The sequence below is a fragment of the Urocitellus parryii genome, chromosome 13 (genome assembly GCF_045843805.1).
Source record: "Urocitellus parryii isolate mUroPar1 chromosome 13, mUroPar1.hap1, whole genome shotgun sequence".
In the NCBI taxonomy this organism is placed as follows: Eukaryota; Metazoa; Chordata; class Mammalia; order Rodentia; family Sciuridae; genus Urocitellus; species Urocitellus parryii.
Genome location: NC_135543.1, coordinates 26,762,713 through 26,784,497, shown reverse-complemented (window position 1 = coordinate 26,784,497; position 21,785 = coordinate 26,762,713). Strand labels below are relative to the sequence as shown.

General features: G+C 44.1%; 1 protein-coding gene across 3 annotated transcripts in view; it reads right to left on the bottom strand.

The window, feature by feature from the left end:
* The window catches only part of Loxhd1 (lipoxygenase homology PLAT domains 1), a 137,767-nt gene that overhangs the window by 97,864 nt on the left and 18,118 nt on the right, over positions 1-21,785 (bottom strand). For all 3 annotated transcript variants that reach the window (XM_077792369.1, XM_026414511.2, XM_026414512.2), the window contains exons 5-6: positions 8,006-8,104; positions 302-450 (exon numbers count right to left, since the gene is read on the bottom strand). In XM_077792369.1, the coding sequence (XP_077648495.1) occupies positions 302-450; positions 8,006-8,104 (248 nt within the window). The remainder of the gene's footprint in view (positions 1-301; positions 451-8,005; positions 8,105-21,785) is intronic.

Genomic DNA, 21,785 nt, shown 5'->3' with positions numbered 1-21,785 from the left:
TTTAGCAGATCTCCACACACTCACAAGGCAACTGGGGAGTCCAGGGGGTCTCCTCCCTCCCACCAGAATCAGGGAAAGTTTCACAGTGGAGTCCTGAAGGATGCTTAGGCTCTGGCTAAGTCTGATGAGAGAACCCAGCTTTCTAGGAAGGTGCTAACAAGGGTGAAGCCTTGGTGGCCATCATAGAGCAGTGTGGCTGGCCAGGGGACTTGGGTAGCAGAGTAGACACAGATAGACCTTCTGAAGAGCCGGACTCTCCCCTCCCAGGCCCCACAGACCATAGACATGCCCTGAAACCTACCTTGGACAGGAACCAACCCGCGGACCCCCCCTTGTTGTTGTGGCCCACATTGATCTTCATCAGCTGCCCCAAATCTGGGGCATCCAACATGAACTTGTCTTCAGCTCCCTTTTCAAAGTTATCCTTTTCATTTTCCAGCCTACGCTCTCCTGTAGGCACAGAAGCAAGACAGTCACAAAAGACTGGAAGAGAAGAAAGATCCAACTCCAAGCCTCAATGGTCCCCCCACCGAAAGAACTCTAGCAAAGTCCAGGGCGGCTCCCCACTGAGATCTAAGGGCTCCTTCCATCCCTCCAGTCTCTGGCAAGGCAAGGGTTGGCCTCCCGTGTGGCTGGTGCCCAGGTCCCATAATGGGACTTTTGGTTTCTGCCCTTGTCTGGAGTTCTTATCCCAGTCAACCTATTTGTACCCACATCCGTAGACCCAAAGCTCTGCCTTGCTGTTCCCTATTATTCATCCTGATCGGGAACATTGACCATGGCAGTTGGCAGAAGGCCTGTGACCGGGACCCTGATATCAGCTTCAGACTTCCTTAGAGCTGGCTCCTTTTCTACAAAACAGTGCCAAACGCTATTATCAGACACTGCTGGTTGTTTAACATGAATTTTTTATGCTATTCCTCACCACAATCCAAGAAGGAGATACTATTAACTCCATCTCGCAAATGAAGAAACAGAAAAGTTGAATACCTTGCCAAAAGGCTCATGGGTAATAAGCAAAGAGGCAGGACTCTATTCTCACTTGTTCCTCCTGCTTTGCAATTTTCCATTCCATGTTTCCATGATTATGGGGGTGCAGGTCAGATTCGCCTCACCACCCAGTCTAACCACCGACTTTTTTGTTTAAACCATCTTGTGTTCTTTCTTTTCTAAAATTTAGTTATCTATTTTTTTCTCAAATTTTACATTGTGATGTTGAAACAGAGAGAAAATAATATCAGTCTTGTACCCCTGCCTCAATGTAAGAGGCATAGCAGATGTTAACATTTCGTCTAGTTTGCTTCAGACTCTTTTTTTTTTTAAGGAAATAATGTGTTTAAGGCCTCTCTGTTCCTCTCTCCCTTCTCCTCCCTTCCCCCAAACAAACACTCCCCTCAGTTTGACATGTACTATCCCTATACACATGTGAGCATCCAGAAGAAAAATATACTACTTCTGCAGGTTTCAGAATGCTGCATGAATAATACCATCATGCACATTTGATTGCCTCAAAATTCTCATCTGTACAATGGAGATGGTAATAGGGCCTCCCTCATAGTGTCTCCATGGAGCAGGCTGCATCAGTACACACACACTTGGGACAGGCCCTGGGGCGTGTTAGGTACCAGGGCAGGGTGCTATTGCTGGGGTTGTTGCTGTTGTTCTGGTATCATTCACATATTTCATGCAACTTGCTTTTTTTTTTTTTTTCAGTGAGTGCTATGCTTTTGAGAGGACCTGTTGATGGTAGTAACTGGTTCATTCATCCAATGGCCCTCTAATAGTCATTGCATGGAAGAGGCACCTGTCTATGCATTTTCCTACTGATGGACATTTAGCTTGTCTCTCTTTGCTTTTGCAAATAGCAATGAATTAGACTCTTCTGTACCCTTTCCTGCTGCACATTCATAAGAACTGATCTGAGCAGACACCTACCAGCAGGGCTGCTGGACCCTGGGGTGTGCTCATCTGCAGCTTGTGGGGTATGGCAAAATGGCCCTGCAAAATGACCGGATGACAGTAATTTCTACCAGAAAAGTTTGAAGATTCCCACAATCACTATTAGCATCTATTTTTTAAAAATTCTTATACAGTGTGTATAGAATGGTATCTCACTGTGGCTTTAACTTAATTCGCATTTCCCTACTTACTTGGAGAGACTGAGCACATGTTTTATGCTGCCTATATATGCCACCTAGCTTTTGCTCTTCTGTAACTTTTCTGCTTGTATCCTTTATTTTATTTTATTTTGTATGTTTCTTGCCTATTTTTTAATCATCCAGATATTTTTCTTGTGTTAACAGACTTCAACAGTATTTTCCTTTGTTTTTGTGCTTTTGGTGAATTACTTAAGAAGCCCCATCCTTATTAAAGTGAAAAAGATACTCTCTTAAAGTTCCTTCTAAAAAATGTTATGATTTTCTTTTTCACATTGAAGGCTTTAACCCATCTGGAAGCTATTTTTGTGCACAGTGAAAGGTAAGGATCTAATTTTATCTTTTCTGAAATGGTTAGGCAATTGTTCAAACACCAGTAATTAAATGTCTCATCTTTTCTCTCTGATTTATAATGCCATCCCTATGGGTGTTTCTAAACTCTATTCAGTTCCATTAGTCTATTTTATTTATCCTTTCACCAATATCACACTATTTTCGTTTTTAGAGACCTACAGTGTCTGGCAGGGTAAATATCCCCATATTATTAATATTGTCCATATTATTTTTATTATTCAAAATTATTTGGCAATACTTAGCCCTAAGTGGTTCTACATGAATTTTAATAGTATCTTCTGCTACAGGCATTGGTATTTGGGATTTTGACTGAAATTGTATTGTATTATAGAATAACCTGGGAAAATCTTAACTTAAAGAGTTTGAGTATTTTCTCATATATGAACATTTTTCCATTTTTAAAAATCATATTTTTTTTTTGGCCCGGGGTGAGAGATAATAGGGGTTGAACTTAGGGCCACTCAATCACTAAGCCACATCCCCAGCCCTATTTTGTATTTTATTTAGAGACAGGGTCTCACTGAGTTGCTTAGCGCCTCGCTAAGTGGCCAAGGATGACTTTGAACTTTCGATCCTCCTACCTCAGCCTCCCGAGCTGCTGGGATTATAGGCATGCGCCACTGAGCCCAGCTAAAAAACATATTCTTATATATTCCCTTCAACAAAAATTAATTTTCCTGAAATATGCTCTTTTACAAATATTCTTAGGTTCCACATAATTGCTAATACAAATAGTATGTATTTAAATTAAATGTTTGATTGCTTGTTTTCATTAATTTTTGTATATATTAGTCTTATATCTAGTACCTTTGTTAAATTTTCTAATTGTGAATTCTCCTGGATTTTATTGATTTTTTTTGTATGAAAAGGAAAACTTGTTCTTTCATTTTCAACCATCTTTGCTTGTGTCTCTCTCTTTTTTCCCCCCCTAAACCTTTTTTTATAGCCTTAGGACTTTAAGTACTGTGATGAATAGAAATAATGATTAGTGTGTTTTTGAGATAATTTTACTTTTTCTATTTAATCTGTTATTGCAATAAATTAAATGAGTAGGTTGACTAATGTTAAATTATCCTTGAATTCCTAAAATAAATGGTATAGAGTAGAAATTATTTTATTGTTTATGTGATTATTTATTTATAAATTTAGGGTGCTAACGGATTTATTAACATTTATTTAGGCTTTTTTGGTCTTTGTTCATAAATGAGATTAATCTATGTACATTTCTTTCTCTTAAAAGAAATGCCTGGTTTGGGAATCAAAATTCATAAAATGAACTAGTGCTCAATACCACTTTCCCTATTCTTTGAAACAATTTGTATAAGATGGAAATTAATTATGTCTTAAATAGTTGGTGGTTTTTTGCCCAATCTTATGAGTCTGATGTCTTAGGTGAATTCTAATTGCTGCTCTAATTTCTTTAATGATTACAGATCTCTTTGGAAACTAGCTACTGCAAGTCCTTGAGACAATCAATCCTTTTAAGATGCTGAGACCAAAGATCAAGTTATATCATATAGTGATAATCACAAGGCTTAGACCCAGCCTCTTTACCATGCATGGGACAATCTTGTATTCTTCTAAGCAATGAATGCTAACATAGCAAAGAGGATCAGAGGCCAACAATCTCCATGCCATATTCCTCCTGGATCCCAACCCCAAGAAAGATGCTAGTGCAGAACAAAGACCCCACAGCCTCAGAATCATTGTCTGTCTCCAAGGTCTGTAGTGGGAACCCTAGTATGTGATGGATACCCGAGGCTTTCACTCCTGCTATCGGTACTGTCTCTGTTAGTTCTACCCAATAAATTTTGTTCTTGATGATGATGCTGATGATATACATTCTATCAGACTTTTCACATTACAGTTTCTTCCTCGATCAATTAACTACCTGGAAATGTGTTTTTGGTCTTTGTTCATAAATAGTGTTCCTTCTAATTTCACCACCTATGATCAAAGAATGTTGTCTCTATATTATGGATCCATACAGCTTTGTGGTTTTGTATGTGGTTACTACGTGCTTGAAAAGAAAATGTATTCTCTACCAGTTGGATGCAGAAATCTGCATACTTCTACTAGAACAAGCTTATAAATTGTGTAGCTAAGATCTTCTCCACTCATACTAAATTTTTATGCATTTGACCTATCAATTGTTGAGAATGTTGTATTAAAATCTCCCTCATCATTGTGTATTTTTCAAGTTACTCCAAGAATTCTGTTAATTACTGCTGACATATTTTGGAAATATTGCTGTTAAATTTAAACAAATTCAGAACTATGGTATTATTCTTTTTGTCATTCTTCCTTTTACCATTGTCTAGCAAAGTAGTTTACCTTCGACAGATATGAATAGCCATGCCACTTTCCTTCCTATTGTTGCTATTTACCTATTTACTCCAACTCATTTCTTTTCAAATATTCTGCATCATCTATTTAAGCTCATTGTTTTTTCTCCTTTCACATAATAGGATAATATTTATGTTTTAACTAAGTTTTTCTAAGTTTTTTTTTCTATTGATACATTTGTCTAAATTTTGCTATTAGTCATGTTTTTTGCTTCTCTTTCCTCATTTCTTTCTATTGGTTTGATTCGTCATTCCTTTGTATTTGTCCTATTGATGTGTAGATTATATACTTCTATTTTGGGTGGGCACTTTTACAATTTTAATATTCATGCTTGTGCAATTAATCCTTTATAAAATCTTTTGAGGGTGGGAAGATGGACTATGGCCCCAAAACCACATTCTGTTTTAAATCTCCCTAGCCACTTTCCTTCTCAAATATTATTGATTTTAAGTGTTTGAGATCCACATTTCTTCTTGCCCTTATGTTCATCATTATGACAAGGTTTTACGTAGTTAATGCCTCTTTAGATTTGTTACATAGTCATGGATTTTTTTTTTATTCACAGTTGGTTCTTGTCTCTCACTTTGTTCAGCGTACAATTTTCTTTTTCTTAAAGTATTGCCTTCAGGGGTTTAAGTATCAATCTAGAAATGGTAAATTAATTCTATATCTCTTTGTTGGCGTGGAAATTTGTCCATTTTGCCTCACTCTGGAGTGATGACGTCGCTGGTGTAGAATTATAGGCTGACATATATTCTGGCTCAGAACATTGAAGATATTATTACATGGATTTATACCTCTTGCTACTAGGAATTTGCTATCAATTTAACTATTGTTTTCACAGAAGGTGATCTGCCAGATCTGCTTCCTTCTAAGATTTTTCTTTGTGCCTTTGGTTTCACCGTAAGGTATCTAAATGTAGGTTTGTTTTTATGTTACCTGTTCCATGACTCCTTTTGCTTCTTTAATCTGAAGATTCATATCTTTGTCCCATCCTAAAAAAGTTTGTCATTGTCACTTTGAATATTCCCTCACCTGTTCTGCATATTCTCTGTTTTTTAAATTCCTATTCACCACATCAATTAGCCCTTTCCATTCTTTCCTTCATTCCCATGACTTCTCATTTCTATTTTTCAATCTTTTTTTGCCTCTGTGCTATATGAATATTTTGCTCATATTTATCTTAGAGTTCACTAGTTTTCTGTTTAACTATTTCTAGTTGTATCGTTTAACTCATCTAGTAAACATTTATCTTTAGCAATCATATTTTCATTTCCTGTATTCCTGTTTACTAATTCTCTGTTCAACTATTTCTAATTGTATTGTTTAACTCATCCAATGAGTTAAAAAAAATCTTAACTATATTTAGTAGCCATATTTTCATTTCCTGTATTCCTGTTTGATTCTTTCTCAAAATTTGCTGTTTTTTAGTGTCTTATTTTCTCAATTACCTTTTTCATGCACTTAATAGGTTTGAACAATTTAAGATAAAGGCTTTCTCAGAATTTTTCCATTATCTGAAATGCCTAAGGATTTAATCTTTTTTATTATGTTCATTTTTAAAATTTGTTCTTTTTAGTTATACGTAACAGTAGAATATATTTTGACATATCATACATACATGGAGTATAACTTCCCATTCTGTGGTTGCACGTGACATGGAGTTATACTAGTCATGTATTCATATACAAACATAGAAAACTAATGTCCAATTCATACTCCTGGCTTTCCCATGTCCATCTCTCTTCTTTTCCCCCATTCCCCCAGGTCCAATCCAGTGAATCTCCACTCTCACCCCGATGCCTATTGTGAGTCAGCATCTGCATATCAGAGACAACATTTGGCCTTTGATTCTTTGATATTGACTGATTGCACTTGGCATGATAGTCTCCACTTCCACACATCCTGCAAATACCATAATTTCATTCTTCTTTATGGCTAATATTTCATTGTGTCTATGTACCACATTTCTAAGGATTTAATCTTATTATTTGCTGTGTTGATTTATGCTTATTATGACCTTGAGTGTTTTGTAGTTTGGGAAAATAAACTCATCTCTAGTACTTTATTGTGAGAATCTTGGGCAGTCTCCCAAATGCTTACATCAAGTACTTGAAGGTATTTATTACTGCCATGGAACAATGTTCTAGGGAAAGCAGCTTTCCAAGTCACACTTTTAGTATAAAATCAGACCTTGAGCCCACATGTGATATAAACCTAAGGTATCAATTTCTCAACAATTTTTTAAAATTTTAGTGATATTACTGATGAGTAAATTTTTTCCTGGTCTATTTTTTCACTGAAGATGTTTCTATGAATTTTCAGTGCTTCTGGCTTTATGTGCAGTTCTAATTTCAAATCTCTTGCCTCATGCAGGGCCAAGGTCTCATTTTTCTGACCCCCAAATGGGTATAAAAAACTATGCTCTAGATTGTTGGGCATGAAGCTCCCTCCTTCTAAGAGTCATAACATCAATTCATGGTTAATATTTGAGTTCCCTCTTCATTTCTGGCACCTGGTGAGTTCTCTTTTATTCCCTTATAAGCTCAACAATACATTTTGAATTCTTTAATATATTTTATCCAAAATTCACATGTCTCTGTAGCTTCTCTGACCCCTATACCACTAAATTGGCAGAAGCAGGAGAGAACCACCTGTCTCAGTTCTCTTGACCTGAACTTCTCACCAGCACCTGCAGCTGTATTTGTCCTCATTTCCTGCTTCAACTGTGAAGGCAATTCTAACTGTCCCCTGGCCCCATTCCAATACGAGCCAATTCACTGCTCTGGATCAGACCATACCCAGCCACAACCCCACGCATAGCTTGGATGGGCACAGAGCTTAAGGAGTTGAAGAGAGGCAGTAATCCCTGGAGATGCAGAGATTGGGTTTGCACCTAGTCTAGGATATAAACCAATTTTAATCAACCCCCAAACCAGGCATTCTTTATTCTGAAAACATAAATCTTACAACACAGCATGGACAGCCCGACACTCCAGACAGGCCATGACAAACCACATCACGAGAGATATTCGAGAGAGGAGCCCAAAGGGGGCTCGAGCTGCCTTCCTCTGCCAGGGTTGTGGGAAATAACCCCTCTAAGAGGCAGTGCTGGGCAAGGCTTGTGAAAAAGGATTCAAACCCATTACCTGTGTCTCCATACTCTCCAAAGATATTGATGAAGACATCAGCATCCGTCCCTGCACCAATTACATCGCCAGTGTACACCTTGATTTCATATTTGTTACCTGGAAATGAAGACAGAGGAAGCCTTAGCTCATTAAGCTCCTAAGAAAAACAGGCCCGTCCTCTAGAGTGTTGAGCACGGAGGCTCCTTCTTCTAAGAGCCATAACATAAATTCCTCATTAATACTTTGATTCTGAGCTACCATTCACCCTTCTCCCCAGCAAGGCACAAATTGTCATGGTTATTGTCAATAACAGAGCAAGAAATAAATCATTCAACACTGGTTCCAAACGGTCATTATTACACTGTATGTAGCACATAAATCAGAGCTGGTGGGAACCTGCTGTTTTTATCTACTGACATGTTGCCTTGGGATGTCTATCCAAACCCAAGATGCCAACCAACCCGCCAGCATATCTCCCCTGAACTGTTGAAATGCCTCCAGCTGGGTTCCCTGCATCTCCTTTGCCTTCTCCAATATTTTTCCCACACTGTACCACCATGTAGAAATTCACTAGGGAAATTGGATTCTGTAGATGAAAATTAAATTCATATGTAGTTTGCCAAGGCCATAACTAATCCACAGGAGCACCATGATGGCCAACAAATACATGCTTAGGGGTTCCTTTTTTCAAAGACCTGTATCTGCTTCTTGTGTCTTCCAATCACTGCACAGAAATTCTCTGTGAGCCCCAGACTACCTCAAGGGGACCTAGAGGTCAATGTAAACCTGGCACCATGATGAATCCTGTTTATCTCTCCCCATCTGGAGTCTTCTTTAGGGTGTGATCAGAGGAAGAAGACTCTTCCAGATTTTATTTAGTGCCAATAATCCCAAGAGCTGAGACAATCCTTCCTCCTTCTTTCCCTTCCTATGTGGCTTTCCATTTTTTGGGTAGCAGAATTCTTTGTATCAGATGTCTAATGCCCAATCTGGGAAACTCATAAACACCAGAGCTCTTTAGATTGAGGCCCATTGTCCTGGCCTTTCTGTCCAACTCCTTCCTAGAGTCTTCCCTGACCCCCACTCTGTCTCCCAGGAGGTATTTATCCTCTGTATTCTTCAGCTCTGCTCTGTCCTCTATGTCAAGTTGAATCAAATTTCCTAAAACCCCAAGTCCCAGGAAAGTTGTTCAGTGCAAAGCACTGCCTTTGGGAAGGAAACGCAACGTCATCCCCCTCTACCCCTGCCCGCAGTACAGGGCCAGCCCTGGGAGATGATGTGGCACCAATTCCGGAGGGAACTCCAGCACCCTCTGCACAGCTTATACACGTTGGTCTTTGGCTGTGAGAACATGGAGCCTAAAGCAGACAGAGAGCGTCTTCTCTTTCTCTCCTCAGTCCTCACTTAGCAAAATCCACCAATGGGAGAGGACAGAATCCTCCAATCCTTGCTCCTAAGTGAAGGCTCCTGGAGGAACAGCCACTCTCCGACTCCACCCTTCTTGCCTAACCATGAAGATCCCCTGAGATAGCAGCTGGAACCAGAACCTTCAGAGGGGGCCAGAGCAGGGAACTCCCAGGCTAGTGGCTTGAAATGTGAGCCATCCTGAGGTTGCCTGGAAGGGTTTGGGAGAGCTAAAGTTTCCCTCTTTATAATTCAACCCACAAATTTCAATTCTGTCTTCTGGAATAATTCATAGTACTGGCTTCTCTTTCCACAAATGCTTCCCAGCCCCTCCTGCTTCATGTGCCTGGTCCCCTTGGAGTCCTCTTGTCCCTGCAGTCTGACCAATGCTCAGAAACAGCCTTCAGAGCCTGCCCAGGACCCCTATCATCCTGGCATCTCTAGCCCTGGGGCCCTGGGCAAATTGCCACTATAAAGAGGAGTCTGTCGAGTTCTGGGTAGAGTGAGCCCTGTACTGGAGCTGGGAATGGTTGTGAATTCCCAGAGGTCCTTCCTGCCAAGGAAGGAGGAAGCACTTCCTAGGATACCCCACGACCTTCTGTGCCCCCTGCCAGGGAGCAGCAGACTTTTTCTGTGAATTACCGGATGGGAAATATTTTCAGCTTTGTGGGCCATTTGGCCCAGGTGGCATCCTGGGTTTGTCCCATGGGCTCTAGTTTTCCCATGCTGCCCTATGTCTTGTGCTCTTGGGCACAGTTCTGTGTGTTTCTAGGCAAGGATCACAGGACTCTGTTCTCTGTGCCCTGGGATGGGTACATATCTGCGTGGCATGAGGTGATCAATGCCTGCTGTAGGACTGTAACAGCACAACCTAAGCACTGGCTATACAGACCTGTTGAGGTGAAGCACGTCCTGTGTCAGTAAACAGGGCCAGATTTCCCTGCCCCCACAAATGTGTGACTAGTCTAAACCTGGAGGTTCCCTGGGTCTCATAAATAAGGGGACCTGGTCTGGGGCTTCCCAAAGGTTAAGACAGATGACAGCTCCAATCCCATCACCTTAGGAATCATGCCTTTAGCACATGGCCGGCTGGAGACCAGGAGCAGAGAGGGAAAGAGGTGAAGGTCAAGTTGGATGAGGGCTAGCAAGGCATTTACTCCTCTTCCAAGAAGAGTGAGCAAACATGGAGAAATGGCCTCATGGCCAATGATGGGGAATTTCCTCGAGCCAGCACAAGAGCTGGCCTGTGATTTACCCATGTTGTGTGTTGTCTGTTGTAACATTTCCCTAGAACTGATTTCTCTCTGGCCTTTATGGCAGGCTGCGGTTAACTCTTACAGGAGCTTCCTGCAAATTAGAAAAGAGAATCCCGGCTGGGTGAGGTGGTGCACATCTATAATCCCAGCAATTTGGGAGGCTGAGGCAGGAGGATTGCAAGTAGTGAGACCCTAAGCAACTTAACAAGACCCTCTCTCAAAAATAAAAAAATTAAAAGTGTAGTGGTAAAGCACCCCAGGGTTCAATCCCAGTATTAAAAAAAAAAAAATTCCCTTCCTCAAGACACTTTACTGCCATCTGTTGGATAATCATAACAAATACAGAAATCTACAACCTTCCCTTTACAGAATGTCTCCTTATATAGCTGCACTGGTGCAGTGCCTGACCTTTACATCTGAGCCCAGCAACCCTACCTCTCAGGCAGTGGCCTCCTGCCACTAAAGGTCACTGTGAGCTCAGAGGGGCCAAACTAAGGAAGCATGGCTCAGAACAATATATGAGAGTACAGAGCTGGGGTTAGGCTAGTCACACAGTGCCTTGAGAAGCCACACAGAACTGAGCTGGGGTCCTGTGCTGGTGGAATTAGTTGCAGCCTAAGACAGGTTTCCTGCCCCAAGGCCACAGCAATGAACTGTCTAATGTCCTTTGTTACCTTCTTGGTGACTACACAGTCAGCCCTACCTTCCCACTGCAGGCCCCATGGTGGAGGCACAAGGCTGCCCCCTTCAAACAGGAAATGTGTCCCTGAAGGCCGGCGGAAGCTGCCTGCGTGGGCTTCCAGAAAAGGCAGGCACCGGCAGGCCCCAGCTGCCTGCCTGCCTGCGCCGGGTGCGCCAACCGCCCCCACAGCCTCCCCTACGCTCTGTCTGGAACAGTCAGCGCACAGCAGCGACGGAATGCATCAGAGAGCTGCCCGGGGAGGTGGGGGCAGGCACAGGGATGAGCGGGTTGGCCCCCCAAATCCTGTGCCACTTGCACAGCTGAGCCTGGCTGAGCCCAATGACAGAAGTCAAGCACGTGGCCACGGCTAAGCCTGTCCCCTGGGGAATGGACCGTCCCACACCCAGTGTGACTTGAGCCTCTGCGATGCTCACGATGCTCACGTGGTCCGGACTCTTTCAGGAGGCAGAGGCTCATGAATGAATGGACGGATGCTGTTTTTTTCCTTTCCCTTCCCCTATCCCCGCATCCCAGGAGCATGGAATGTGGCCTTAGTCATTTTGGCAGGTGAGGGCTGGGAAGGAGGCCGAGCAGCCTTGATTCCACCCCACCCGCAAGTGAATCTGCTCCGACTCACACCCCACACCCCTCACTTCCGCTTACTGAGAGCCCAGGCGCTGGAAGTGAGATCTCACAGGCGGTAAGTAGGTGGAGATGAAAATGGAGGGGGAGAGCAGCTCGGCGGGACTGCCCTGGGTTGGGGGGGGGGGGGTGAGGAGGAATGTTCTCTCCCAGCCAGGGGAGCCCATCCCTACTCAAGCCTGCACAGGGGCCAGGGGAACCCAGGATGGGCAGGTAGGGCAGGGCTGGGTCATGACCACTGACCAGGGAATCCCTCCCAGGCCCAAGAACTGAAGTGCTCCCTCCCCACATGCTGTCCCCCAAAAGGTCTCCTCCTCCTGCCTCAGGCCCAGAGCTCCTAGTGCCCCAGTGTGTCCAATACCAGTAGGTGAAACCCACCTCCAATCATCTCCTTTCCAAGCTCCTCATAGCCCATGGGACACACTCCCAACTCCTGGGCCCATATGCAAGATTCCCCCGGCAAAATCCCAGGCCTCTTTCTCAGCTTCCCCCACTCTCACTTGGCCTCTCCTCCTCTCTCAGCCTCTCATGGTCTAGAAAATAGGACAGGACTTTTCTGCTTTCCCTAGAATGCCCTTGATCTTGCTGTCCTTGCAGACACACCAATGTACTAAAATAAAAAGAGCTTCTAACACTTACTGAGGACCCAAAGGGGCCAGTCACATCTCTCACCTCATTTAAACCTGCCAAGAATGGACCCTCTTGCTACTATGGTCATGATTGGACTGATGAAACAAAGGAAGCAGAAGGTCAAGAACTCAACCAAGTTCACAGTTGGAAACAGTGAAGCCCAGATTTGGACTGAAGAGGTGTGAACACGAGGGCTCTCTCTTCCCTGTCATGGCACCCACCAGCCAGGCCCAGCTCACACCCCAGGCTCTCTTAGAAGTACCCACCTCCCAAGCCACAGTGGCCTCTCCCAAATTCCCAGTATCTAAAGTGCTCATTTGACACTTAACATGGGCCTGAAAACATGAGGCCTGGATTGACCTCAGCTGATCCTGGTCGACAATGGCATTAGAACATCAGTTGTCAACAATTAAAAAAATCACTCTACTTCTTTCATCACTCACAGAATATTTCCCTTAGGGGTTAAAAAACAAAAAACAAACAAACAAACAAAAAAACTTTTCAATGTTAGCCTGATGCTCTCAGGTGTGGAAACGTGGCATGGGCGTAGAGAAGCTTCCAGTCTTCTTAGCCCACCTTGCTCATCCCTGAATCCAAATCACCCAAGCCCTGCAGAGCTCTTTCCAGACCTGTCACTCATCTTCAGTCACTTGTCTTCCTTTGCCCCAACACCATGGCTCTTAGAAGACCTTTCCCACCCACCTCCACACCCCGGGCTCACTCCCTTCTCAGACTCCACCTCAGTGCTCACCTGATCCTCTCCTATCTCTGGAGAACCAGTTCTACTCTCCCGCAGCTGGAACCACTGGAACTTCACTCAGCCTTTCTGCAGGGCAGGTGAGTCCCATGTGTCAAAGACTTAACATTCTGCAAAACCCTTGAACCAATCATGCAGTCCTGTGCATAGCAACTCCTTTATGGTAAGAGAGTAATTATTCTCATAAATTACCTTTAAGGATGTCTATCATAGCATTGTTAATAATAACCCCAAATTGGGAACAACCTAAAAATTTCCAAAAATAGGGGGTTCTTTGCACAAACTATGATATTCTTTCATTTATGGACTACTATACAGCCATTTAAAATAATGGTTAGAAGATTATTCAGTGTTATACTATAGTATTAAGTGAAAAAGATGGTTACAAAACTGAATATAATACCATTGTTAAGCAATATATACTATTTAATACATTCATGCATCAAACAAAACAAAAAACCAGACAGGAAATTCACCAACATGTTAGCAAGGGTGTCTCAAAAGCAATCTTCCACAGAGACTGAGTTCAAGTCTCTGGATTTACTCCTGGCCCCATTCTGACCCAGAAACTAACTTATCTTTAGGTAATTCCCTCTGTGAAATGGGCATAGTAAAAATACCTTCCTCATGGGTTGCCATGGAAATAAGTGGATACTATGATAGATGTCAGGAAGATAGACCATACATGATAGAAAGATGACAGGCAGTTTCTTGAGCATGATGCCTGACATTGAGTAAACATTGAATAAAAATCGCCTATTACCGCATTTGGGTGATAGAATTATAGAAGATTTTCTTCTTCTTTTGCCTATTTGTACAATACTTTTGATTTTTTACAATGGCCATGTTTTTTCCTCTGTGATTGACAATTAGAGTTGCCTAAAGCCAATACTTTAATACGTTCTCTGTAGTTTGGAAGGAATCTTTGAGAACTTCTGCCAGCCTGTTACACCCTGAAACTGACTTTGGTACCAAAAGCCGTTGAATGGGTCAGAGAGGCCACAAGGCTGGAGGGAGGATTGAGGATTAGATGGAAGAAGATCGAAACAGGGCCACCGAATGGACTTCCTGCCCTAGGTAGGAGGCACCTTTCTGTGACTTGCACTGGGCTCGCCCCAGCCAACCCCTGGAACCTAGGGAGGGTCCCATCAGGAAGGCACTGGAATGGACACCAACTACTGGATCAGGGCCAAGGCGGTTTCTGTATCATGAGTTCAAGTGTTTATGGATACAAACTGGGGCACAGAGAAAGTGCTATTTCCATCAGTAGAAAAAAAATTATTTTAAACACCTGCTTTAAAACAAGAATAAGCAAGTTTAGAGCAAATATATCATTTCTGCATTCTGCAAAGGTGGCTGCTGGACTAAAGCTTAGCCAGGGGCATAGCACCCCAAATCTGGCAGTGGCCCTGGGTGAGGGCAGAGGTCACAGTGAAACTGTGGGATGTGAATGAGACTCTGTGCCCACGGAGCCCATGATTTCCCCAAGAGCCCTCATTCTACTGCAGCCCAGCAAACTCCTTGTCACCCACAAGGACGCTTGAGCATCTCCTCCTTCACGAAGCCCTCTGATTGCCCTGGCACTGTGCCTCTGTTGGCCTGGCCACCTCCACTCAGAGCTTTCTAGCCTTCTTCGTTGGGATTCTCTCCCTGCCTGACTCTCATGACTAGACTGTAAGCTCCTAGAGAGGAGATGAAGAGATTCCAGGAGATTCCAAAATAATCCACTCGTTGACTCACTGAATGAATGAGTCGGGAGCAGCAGAGGCAGAGCAGCCAGAGCTGGCACGGCCAGCCCAGGGCTCCAGCTCTGTGCCACGGTTGTACCGTGTGACCAAGGCCAGGTCGCTTCAGTCCCCTGGGCTTCCGTTTTCTCCCCTATAAAGTGGAGGAGGAGTAGACAATGTCCCTTCCAGTCCCCAAGTTCTCTGCTGTGCCTCACTGGGGCTTCATTCAGAGCAGTTCTCTCTTCCCACTCTTTCCGGAGCTGGTTTTCCGCAGTGCTAGGTGGGAGCACAAGGGGTGGGCGGGAAGCTGCTGTGAAGTTCAAAGGAGGAGAATGCGGCAGGCTGGCCCAGAGCTCCCCACCCTGAAGCTCTCGGCCCTGGGTCTGTGGGCCTGAGACCACCTCCACAGAGCGCAAAGGACAAGGACTCCCGAGCAGGAGCCACAGGAAATAGAGCCCTGACCAATGTTGCAGCTGGGTGTCGGGGAAATGCCAGGGATGGGGAGAAGGCTGGGGCTCCTTGCAGGTTTCAGTCACCTGCAAGGTTGCCAGTCTGCTCCCATGAGGCTCCCAAATCCGGGTCCAAGAGGGGATCCTGGCACCAAGCAGCTTCAAAGCCCTTACCAGTTCTAAGAGGCTCAAACTGAAGACTGTGTATCTCAACATCAGAACAGGCCTGGAGGTGGGGCAAGAGGAAGAAGATATTGGGAGCTTAAACAGGGGCACAGCACCCCAAATCCGATCATTTACTGAGCACCTAGTCTATACCTATCAGTCCATAAGCCACTGCACTAAATCCTTTATGCTTATTCCAATTAACCTTGTGAGGTGGGAATTAATGTCACCCCCATTTTCCAGATGAGAAAATACAGGCATAGAGCTTAAGGCATCTGCTCGTACTTACAGAAATGGTCAAGTGACAGAGCTAGATTTGACCACAGAGCATGAGGGTCCAAGACCAAGTGCGTAGGAGTAGGGAATATACAGAGGATGGGATGTGCAGGTGGGATGAACTAGAGGAGAAGTTCCTACAGCAGAGGGTAGATAGCCCTTTTCCTCTTGCCCCATGGAAAAGGGCTGGCCCTGGACCCACTCAGACTCTACTAATCCTCATAGGCTCCAAGGGGCCACTCGGTCTGCCCCAGATCTCAGTGCTGTTGGGTGGCATGGCAAAGCCAGAACTGGAACTCAGGATATAAATTAGTCCCATGTGCTTTCTGACCTAGAGAGCCATATTTTTAAGTTAATGATTTAATCACACCATAGTATTATCCAGTAGAATCTGGGAATAAGTCAGGGCCACTGGTTTCTTTGGCAGAGCCCCCCAGATGGATGTTTCTTGCACCAATCACCCAACTGTATTCATTTTGCATCTGCTCTTGCACCACACAGTCCTCTGGAAGGTCATAAGCCACTGCAGGTCAGTACCATTTTCACATGTCCATTCATCACAAACCCTTTCTTATCCCATAGTCTCCTCAAATGCACCACGAAGCACGCCCAGTGTGGTCTTGCCAAGACCAAGCACACATCCGAAGCTTCATGATAATCATTGTGCAGCCCAGAACAGAAAGAATACCACAGTTACCTGATGAAATACCAAGGCTAGAAATGGTGAAGATGATGGGAACAAATACGACCCCATTTCTTCCTGTCCCAGGCTCTAGGAAGCTTTCAGGGAGGGGGAGGGGTCAATTCACCTACTCAAGACCAGCAGTCCAGGAAAGCATCCTCCCTCAGTCCAGATGAAAGCATCCTCCCCTCTCATGGCCACATGCCTGCTCCTGGTCCACCTGCCCAAGGTGTTGTGAGCATTCTTTCCTCTCATAACAACCTTGTTCTTTTTGAAGCCTATAACAAATATGGCTGCAGCCAGTTATGATTATTACATTCTTAATATTAATTCACCAAGGATGATTAAATGCCCCCTAGAAGAAGGGTTGTCCCTAACAAAGCCTAGGGAGCTAGGAGACCAGGTGGGGCAGGCCAGGTCTCAAGACTGAGCTTAGGAACACAAGGGCCCTCTCCCTCCACTGCTGAGGAGGCCAGAGTCTGAAACAGCTGTGAGGCCCTGTGACCAGCCCTGGGTGTGAACAGCACGCAGGCCAGCTGGAACACAGCTCTGGGCTTCAGAGGCCTGTCCGAGGCCAGCTGGCAGCACTTCCCCAAAGTGATGTGGTGTGGGCTCAATATTAGTTTAAGCCATGCGATCACCTCGGAGCTCTCAAGGTGGGAGGCTCTGTGGGTTAGTACTGGGATGTGGACAACTGCACGATCCATAGGCAGGAAGTGACATCATACTGGCTATGAGACACCAGGCAGAGTCTGCCCTACAAAGGTCTTGTTCATGCCTTCCAACCAGGTGCAGACTCCCAGGTAAACTCTAAGATGCAGCACCATGTCATCCCGAATCTACCCAGAGAGATCACATGATCCCCTCGGGCCTTGTAGGGCTCAGAGGGCCCTGCAACTCACCCTTCTGTCCTGCCTTACACCCACCCCACCTCAGGAGTCAGATGGAGCTGGGGGACCCCGTGTTCCCAGCCTGTGTAATTCTGCAGAATGCTTATCAATTATACCTGGGTGCTGTTGCCTGTGAATGTCACAACCAGAAGTGACAATATCAAAGTGGAAGTATTGATGTCAGCAGGTGGAATAAATGGGGCAGACAACCTGCTAAGGTCCTTTGCCAGCAGAGCGCCAGAGAAGCCAGTACTACAAAGGACTGCAGGGGACATCTGGTCCAATGTTCTAGTAAGAGGAGGAAACAGAAGTCACACAGTTGCTGAAGGGTACTAGAACCCAGGGTCCACACCCACGAGAGCTCCACTACCCACCTCTGCTGCTGGTAAACGCACTTATTTCTAACCAATGTTCATATAAACCTCTAAGTCCTAGGGGCAAGGCAACAGGTGCAAGTGAAAGAACAATCACCAGGTGGGCCGGAGGAGACCCCAGAGTTACCCTCAGTGCCACCTGAGCTTGGTTGGAGAGACAGACACATATTAAGTAATCAGAAGCCAAAAGGCAATTAATAGTCCCTGCAATCTGGTGTTTCTCAGTCATTTATCCAACCCCAAACACCTGAGGACTCCACCCCACCCCATTAGCTATGGTGGAGCATTCTGGCAGCTGCTAAGAATGACGCTTCACAGCCTCGAAGTGTGGGGACTGAGCCTGGCTTCCAGCTGGACGCTGCCATCCATGTGTGGATGTCAATGCAGCTTCTCAGCCCCTCTGGATTCTGGGTTGTCAAGAGGGTGAGCCATCCCAGGAAGGATGGAAGAAACCCTCCAGGAAGGGAGTCAGGCATTCATGGCAGAGGAAGGGATGCCAAGAGGCAGATGGCAGGAGGGAAAATTCACGGCACTTCTGAAGCAATTCAATAGCCGAGACTGTTGCCAGGGATAATAAATGCAGATATGCTGGGAAAGCGGCTGCCAGCCTTCCACAGGCTCCAGAGGATGCCAGGACCCCTGACGCCCACTCTAAGTGGGAGACAATCATAGAGACGGCTGCTAAGTCCCTGTGCAGGCTCCTTGTCTGAAATGCTTAATTGCGTGTGATATCTGTGTGGAACATTTCACAGAAATTCAGGGGATCCCGCTTAGACTGTGACCCCACTCCTGCTGATTCACATGAGAAGGAGAAGGCCGGAGGTTTCTCCAGTGGCCTTGAAGTCCTGGGCAAGAGCTGAGGAGTTGGGATGGAGCAGGCGTTTTCCTCTTTTCTTCCAGGTGAACGGGATCCCTTTGACTACAAAGTCAATATGGCATATTGTCACTGTTAAAAACAGTTAATGACCATTCAGAATGTATTAACAGAAGTGGGGCATTAAGGGACCCTGAATAGCCAAAACAATCATGAGAAAGAACAATTGCTGGTGTCACCCTTTCTGATCTCAAAACTTCCTATGAAGCATCAGTAGTGGTACTGGCTGGAATAAGAACAGACATATTGATCCATGGAACAGAACAGAAGTAAACCCTCATGCACACAGTCTAACAAGCAACAGAGCAGAAAGGCAACTTATGGAGTGGGAGAGAAATATATAAAAATCACAGGCTTTATCATGGGTTAATAACTAGAAAAATAAAGAACTGCTCTAAATTAACAAGAACAAAATGACTTGATTTTTAAAAACTGGGTGAAGAACATTTCTCCAAAGATAAACAAATGAGCAAGAAGCACTGAAGAGACGACCAACATTCTCATTAGGAAAATGCATATGAAAACTACAAAGAGACACCATTTAGAACCCATCCGAATGATATTATGGAATAAATAAATAAAAGTGCCAGTCATGATTCAGAGAAATTGGAACCTCGGATATCGATGATGGAGATGTAAAACGGTATAGTGCAACCACTGTAGAAAACTTTTAAGTTTATTTTTTTTCAAATAAACTTAAAAGTTTGGGGTGGTGCCTCAAAAGTCAAACATAGAATTACTGTATGAACTAACAATCCCACTTTTTGGTATATACACAAAAGAATTGGCAGCAATGATTTGAGCACATATCTGGGCACCTGTGATCTCAGCAGCTTTATTCACAATGGCCAAATGTGGAAATAGCTCAAACATCCATTGACAGATGAATGAATAAACAGAATATGGTAAACACCTACAATGAAATGTGATTTAGCCTTAAATTATCCTGACACATGCTATTCTGAGGTTGAACCTTGAAGACATCATGCTAAGTGAAATAAGCCAGATACAACAGGACAAATACTATGGGATTCCACTTACATGAGTTTCCTAGGCTAATCAAAATTTATAGAAGACAAAACTAGAATAGAAGTCATGAGGGACTGGGAGGGAGGAGGACATGGGAAGTTAGTGTTTAATGGGAACCATCTCAATTTGGGTAGAGAAAAAATTCTGGAGGTGAATGGTGGGAATAGCTGCAAAATGTAAGAATGTGCTGGACTCATTACTCCCCATCATCCTATACACAGGACACCTATAAAAATAAAGTGAACAACCATATACCACTTATGGTAATTTTGCACCTGTGTCAATTTCATTAATGTTTGCAGAATTGAAAACACAGGATTTAATGGGTTGATACCCCTGAATCCGACACTTAAAGATGGTTAAGATGGTAAAATTTTTGTTGTTTATGTTTTGCCACAACAACAACAAGCAGGAAGATGGTGTCAGGGAGGCCCCTCAACCTGTTCTAATGAGCCTCCTTCTACTTCACAGAGTTTTAGCCCAAAAGGAACTTTCTTGGGAAAGGGTCACAAAAGGAGAGACCAGAGATAACTCCTGAGAGGACAGAAGCCTGGTTTCTGGCAACTGAAGGACTGTCATGTAGACAGACACCGTGTGATGTTAATCGAGGCCTGGAGCCAGACAAGAGGAAGCCTCGGGAACACCATCAGGCTTTAATTGCAAGAAGGTCTTTCCAAGTGCTTAGCAGTAAAATGGGTTGCTCAGAGAGGCTCAAAACTGTCCACCCCTCAAAAAAGGTTGGATACAAACCAAGGTCAAAGAAGCCACAGCGGGGATACTGTGGAAGGTATCCTGGAGTAGTAGGAGATTGGCCCAACTGACTTCCATGATTCCTTACAACTCTCGGGCTCTGATACAGATAGGAAATTACCCTGGGTCTTGTCCTGCCCAAGAGGCAGGCAAAAATAGGAGACCCACATTCTACTCCCACCTCCATTAGTGATTGACCATTTGACCTTGGATGGGTCACTCCTGCCTGCATCTCAGTTTACTCATCTCTGTCATTAACACCTGCCAGTCACTTCCTCACCCCATAATGATCCCTCAAAGTATCATTAAAATAAAGCAGAGAAGAGACTTATGAAAAGGAAAGTTCAGATATGATTGCTACTCCCCAACCCTCCTCCCAGGCTCTGCCTTCCCAACCTCTCAAATCAGGATTGGTGGCATTTTCTGGGGTTCAGTCTGGACACCACTGGTGGATTGTGGGATGCTGGCATAGGGCATGAGCATTATCTAATGATGCATATTTAAGTTATTAGTTAGTATACTACTATGTACCTGGTATTTATAGCAAATGAGAACAGCTTTTCTTCAGGATATTGATATAATTTTCTTTTTTCAAATAAGCTTAAAAGTTAAGGTAAGTTATAAAAAGTGAGTTAAAGAAGGATTAAAAAGTAAGGAATAATGCAAGTAAATAATATGATATTCAGTAATACTTGAATAAGGAAAACTCTTGGAGGTGGAATGTGAGTGACTAGGTCTTGGGAACCCCCAATGGATTGAGGGGTACAACAACCTACCTCCTGGAGCCCAGCCTTGGATCCCCAAAGCCTGGAGATCAACCGAGAGAACCCAAAGGCAAAGCTGTTTTGGTTGTTCTGCTGTCAATTTTCTTTAATATGCCAGATACAGGAATTTTGCCAAACAATTGAGCACAACTAAAAAACTGAACTTGGCTCGAGGTCTTCCATCTACAAAACTGTGAGGCTGGTCAACTTCCACCTCCTTCCTTTGGAACTTCCTGTCTGTGTTTTTCCTGAGGTTTACCTTCTACCCAATGGGCTCCATTAAGAAGGAGGTCAGCCCTAATAAGGCCATTTCTCTAAAGGTGTAGGGGATATATTGGGTATTTCCCCCCTAAGAAGTGCATTTAATGAAAAGCCAGACAGGAAACAGCCATCTCCAAGTGAGTGTTGAATTCCAGGGCAGCAGTCCTAGTGTCCCAAAGCTCCCCT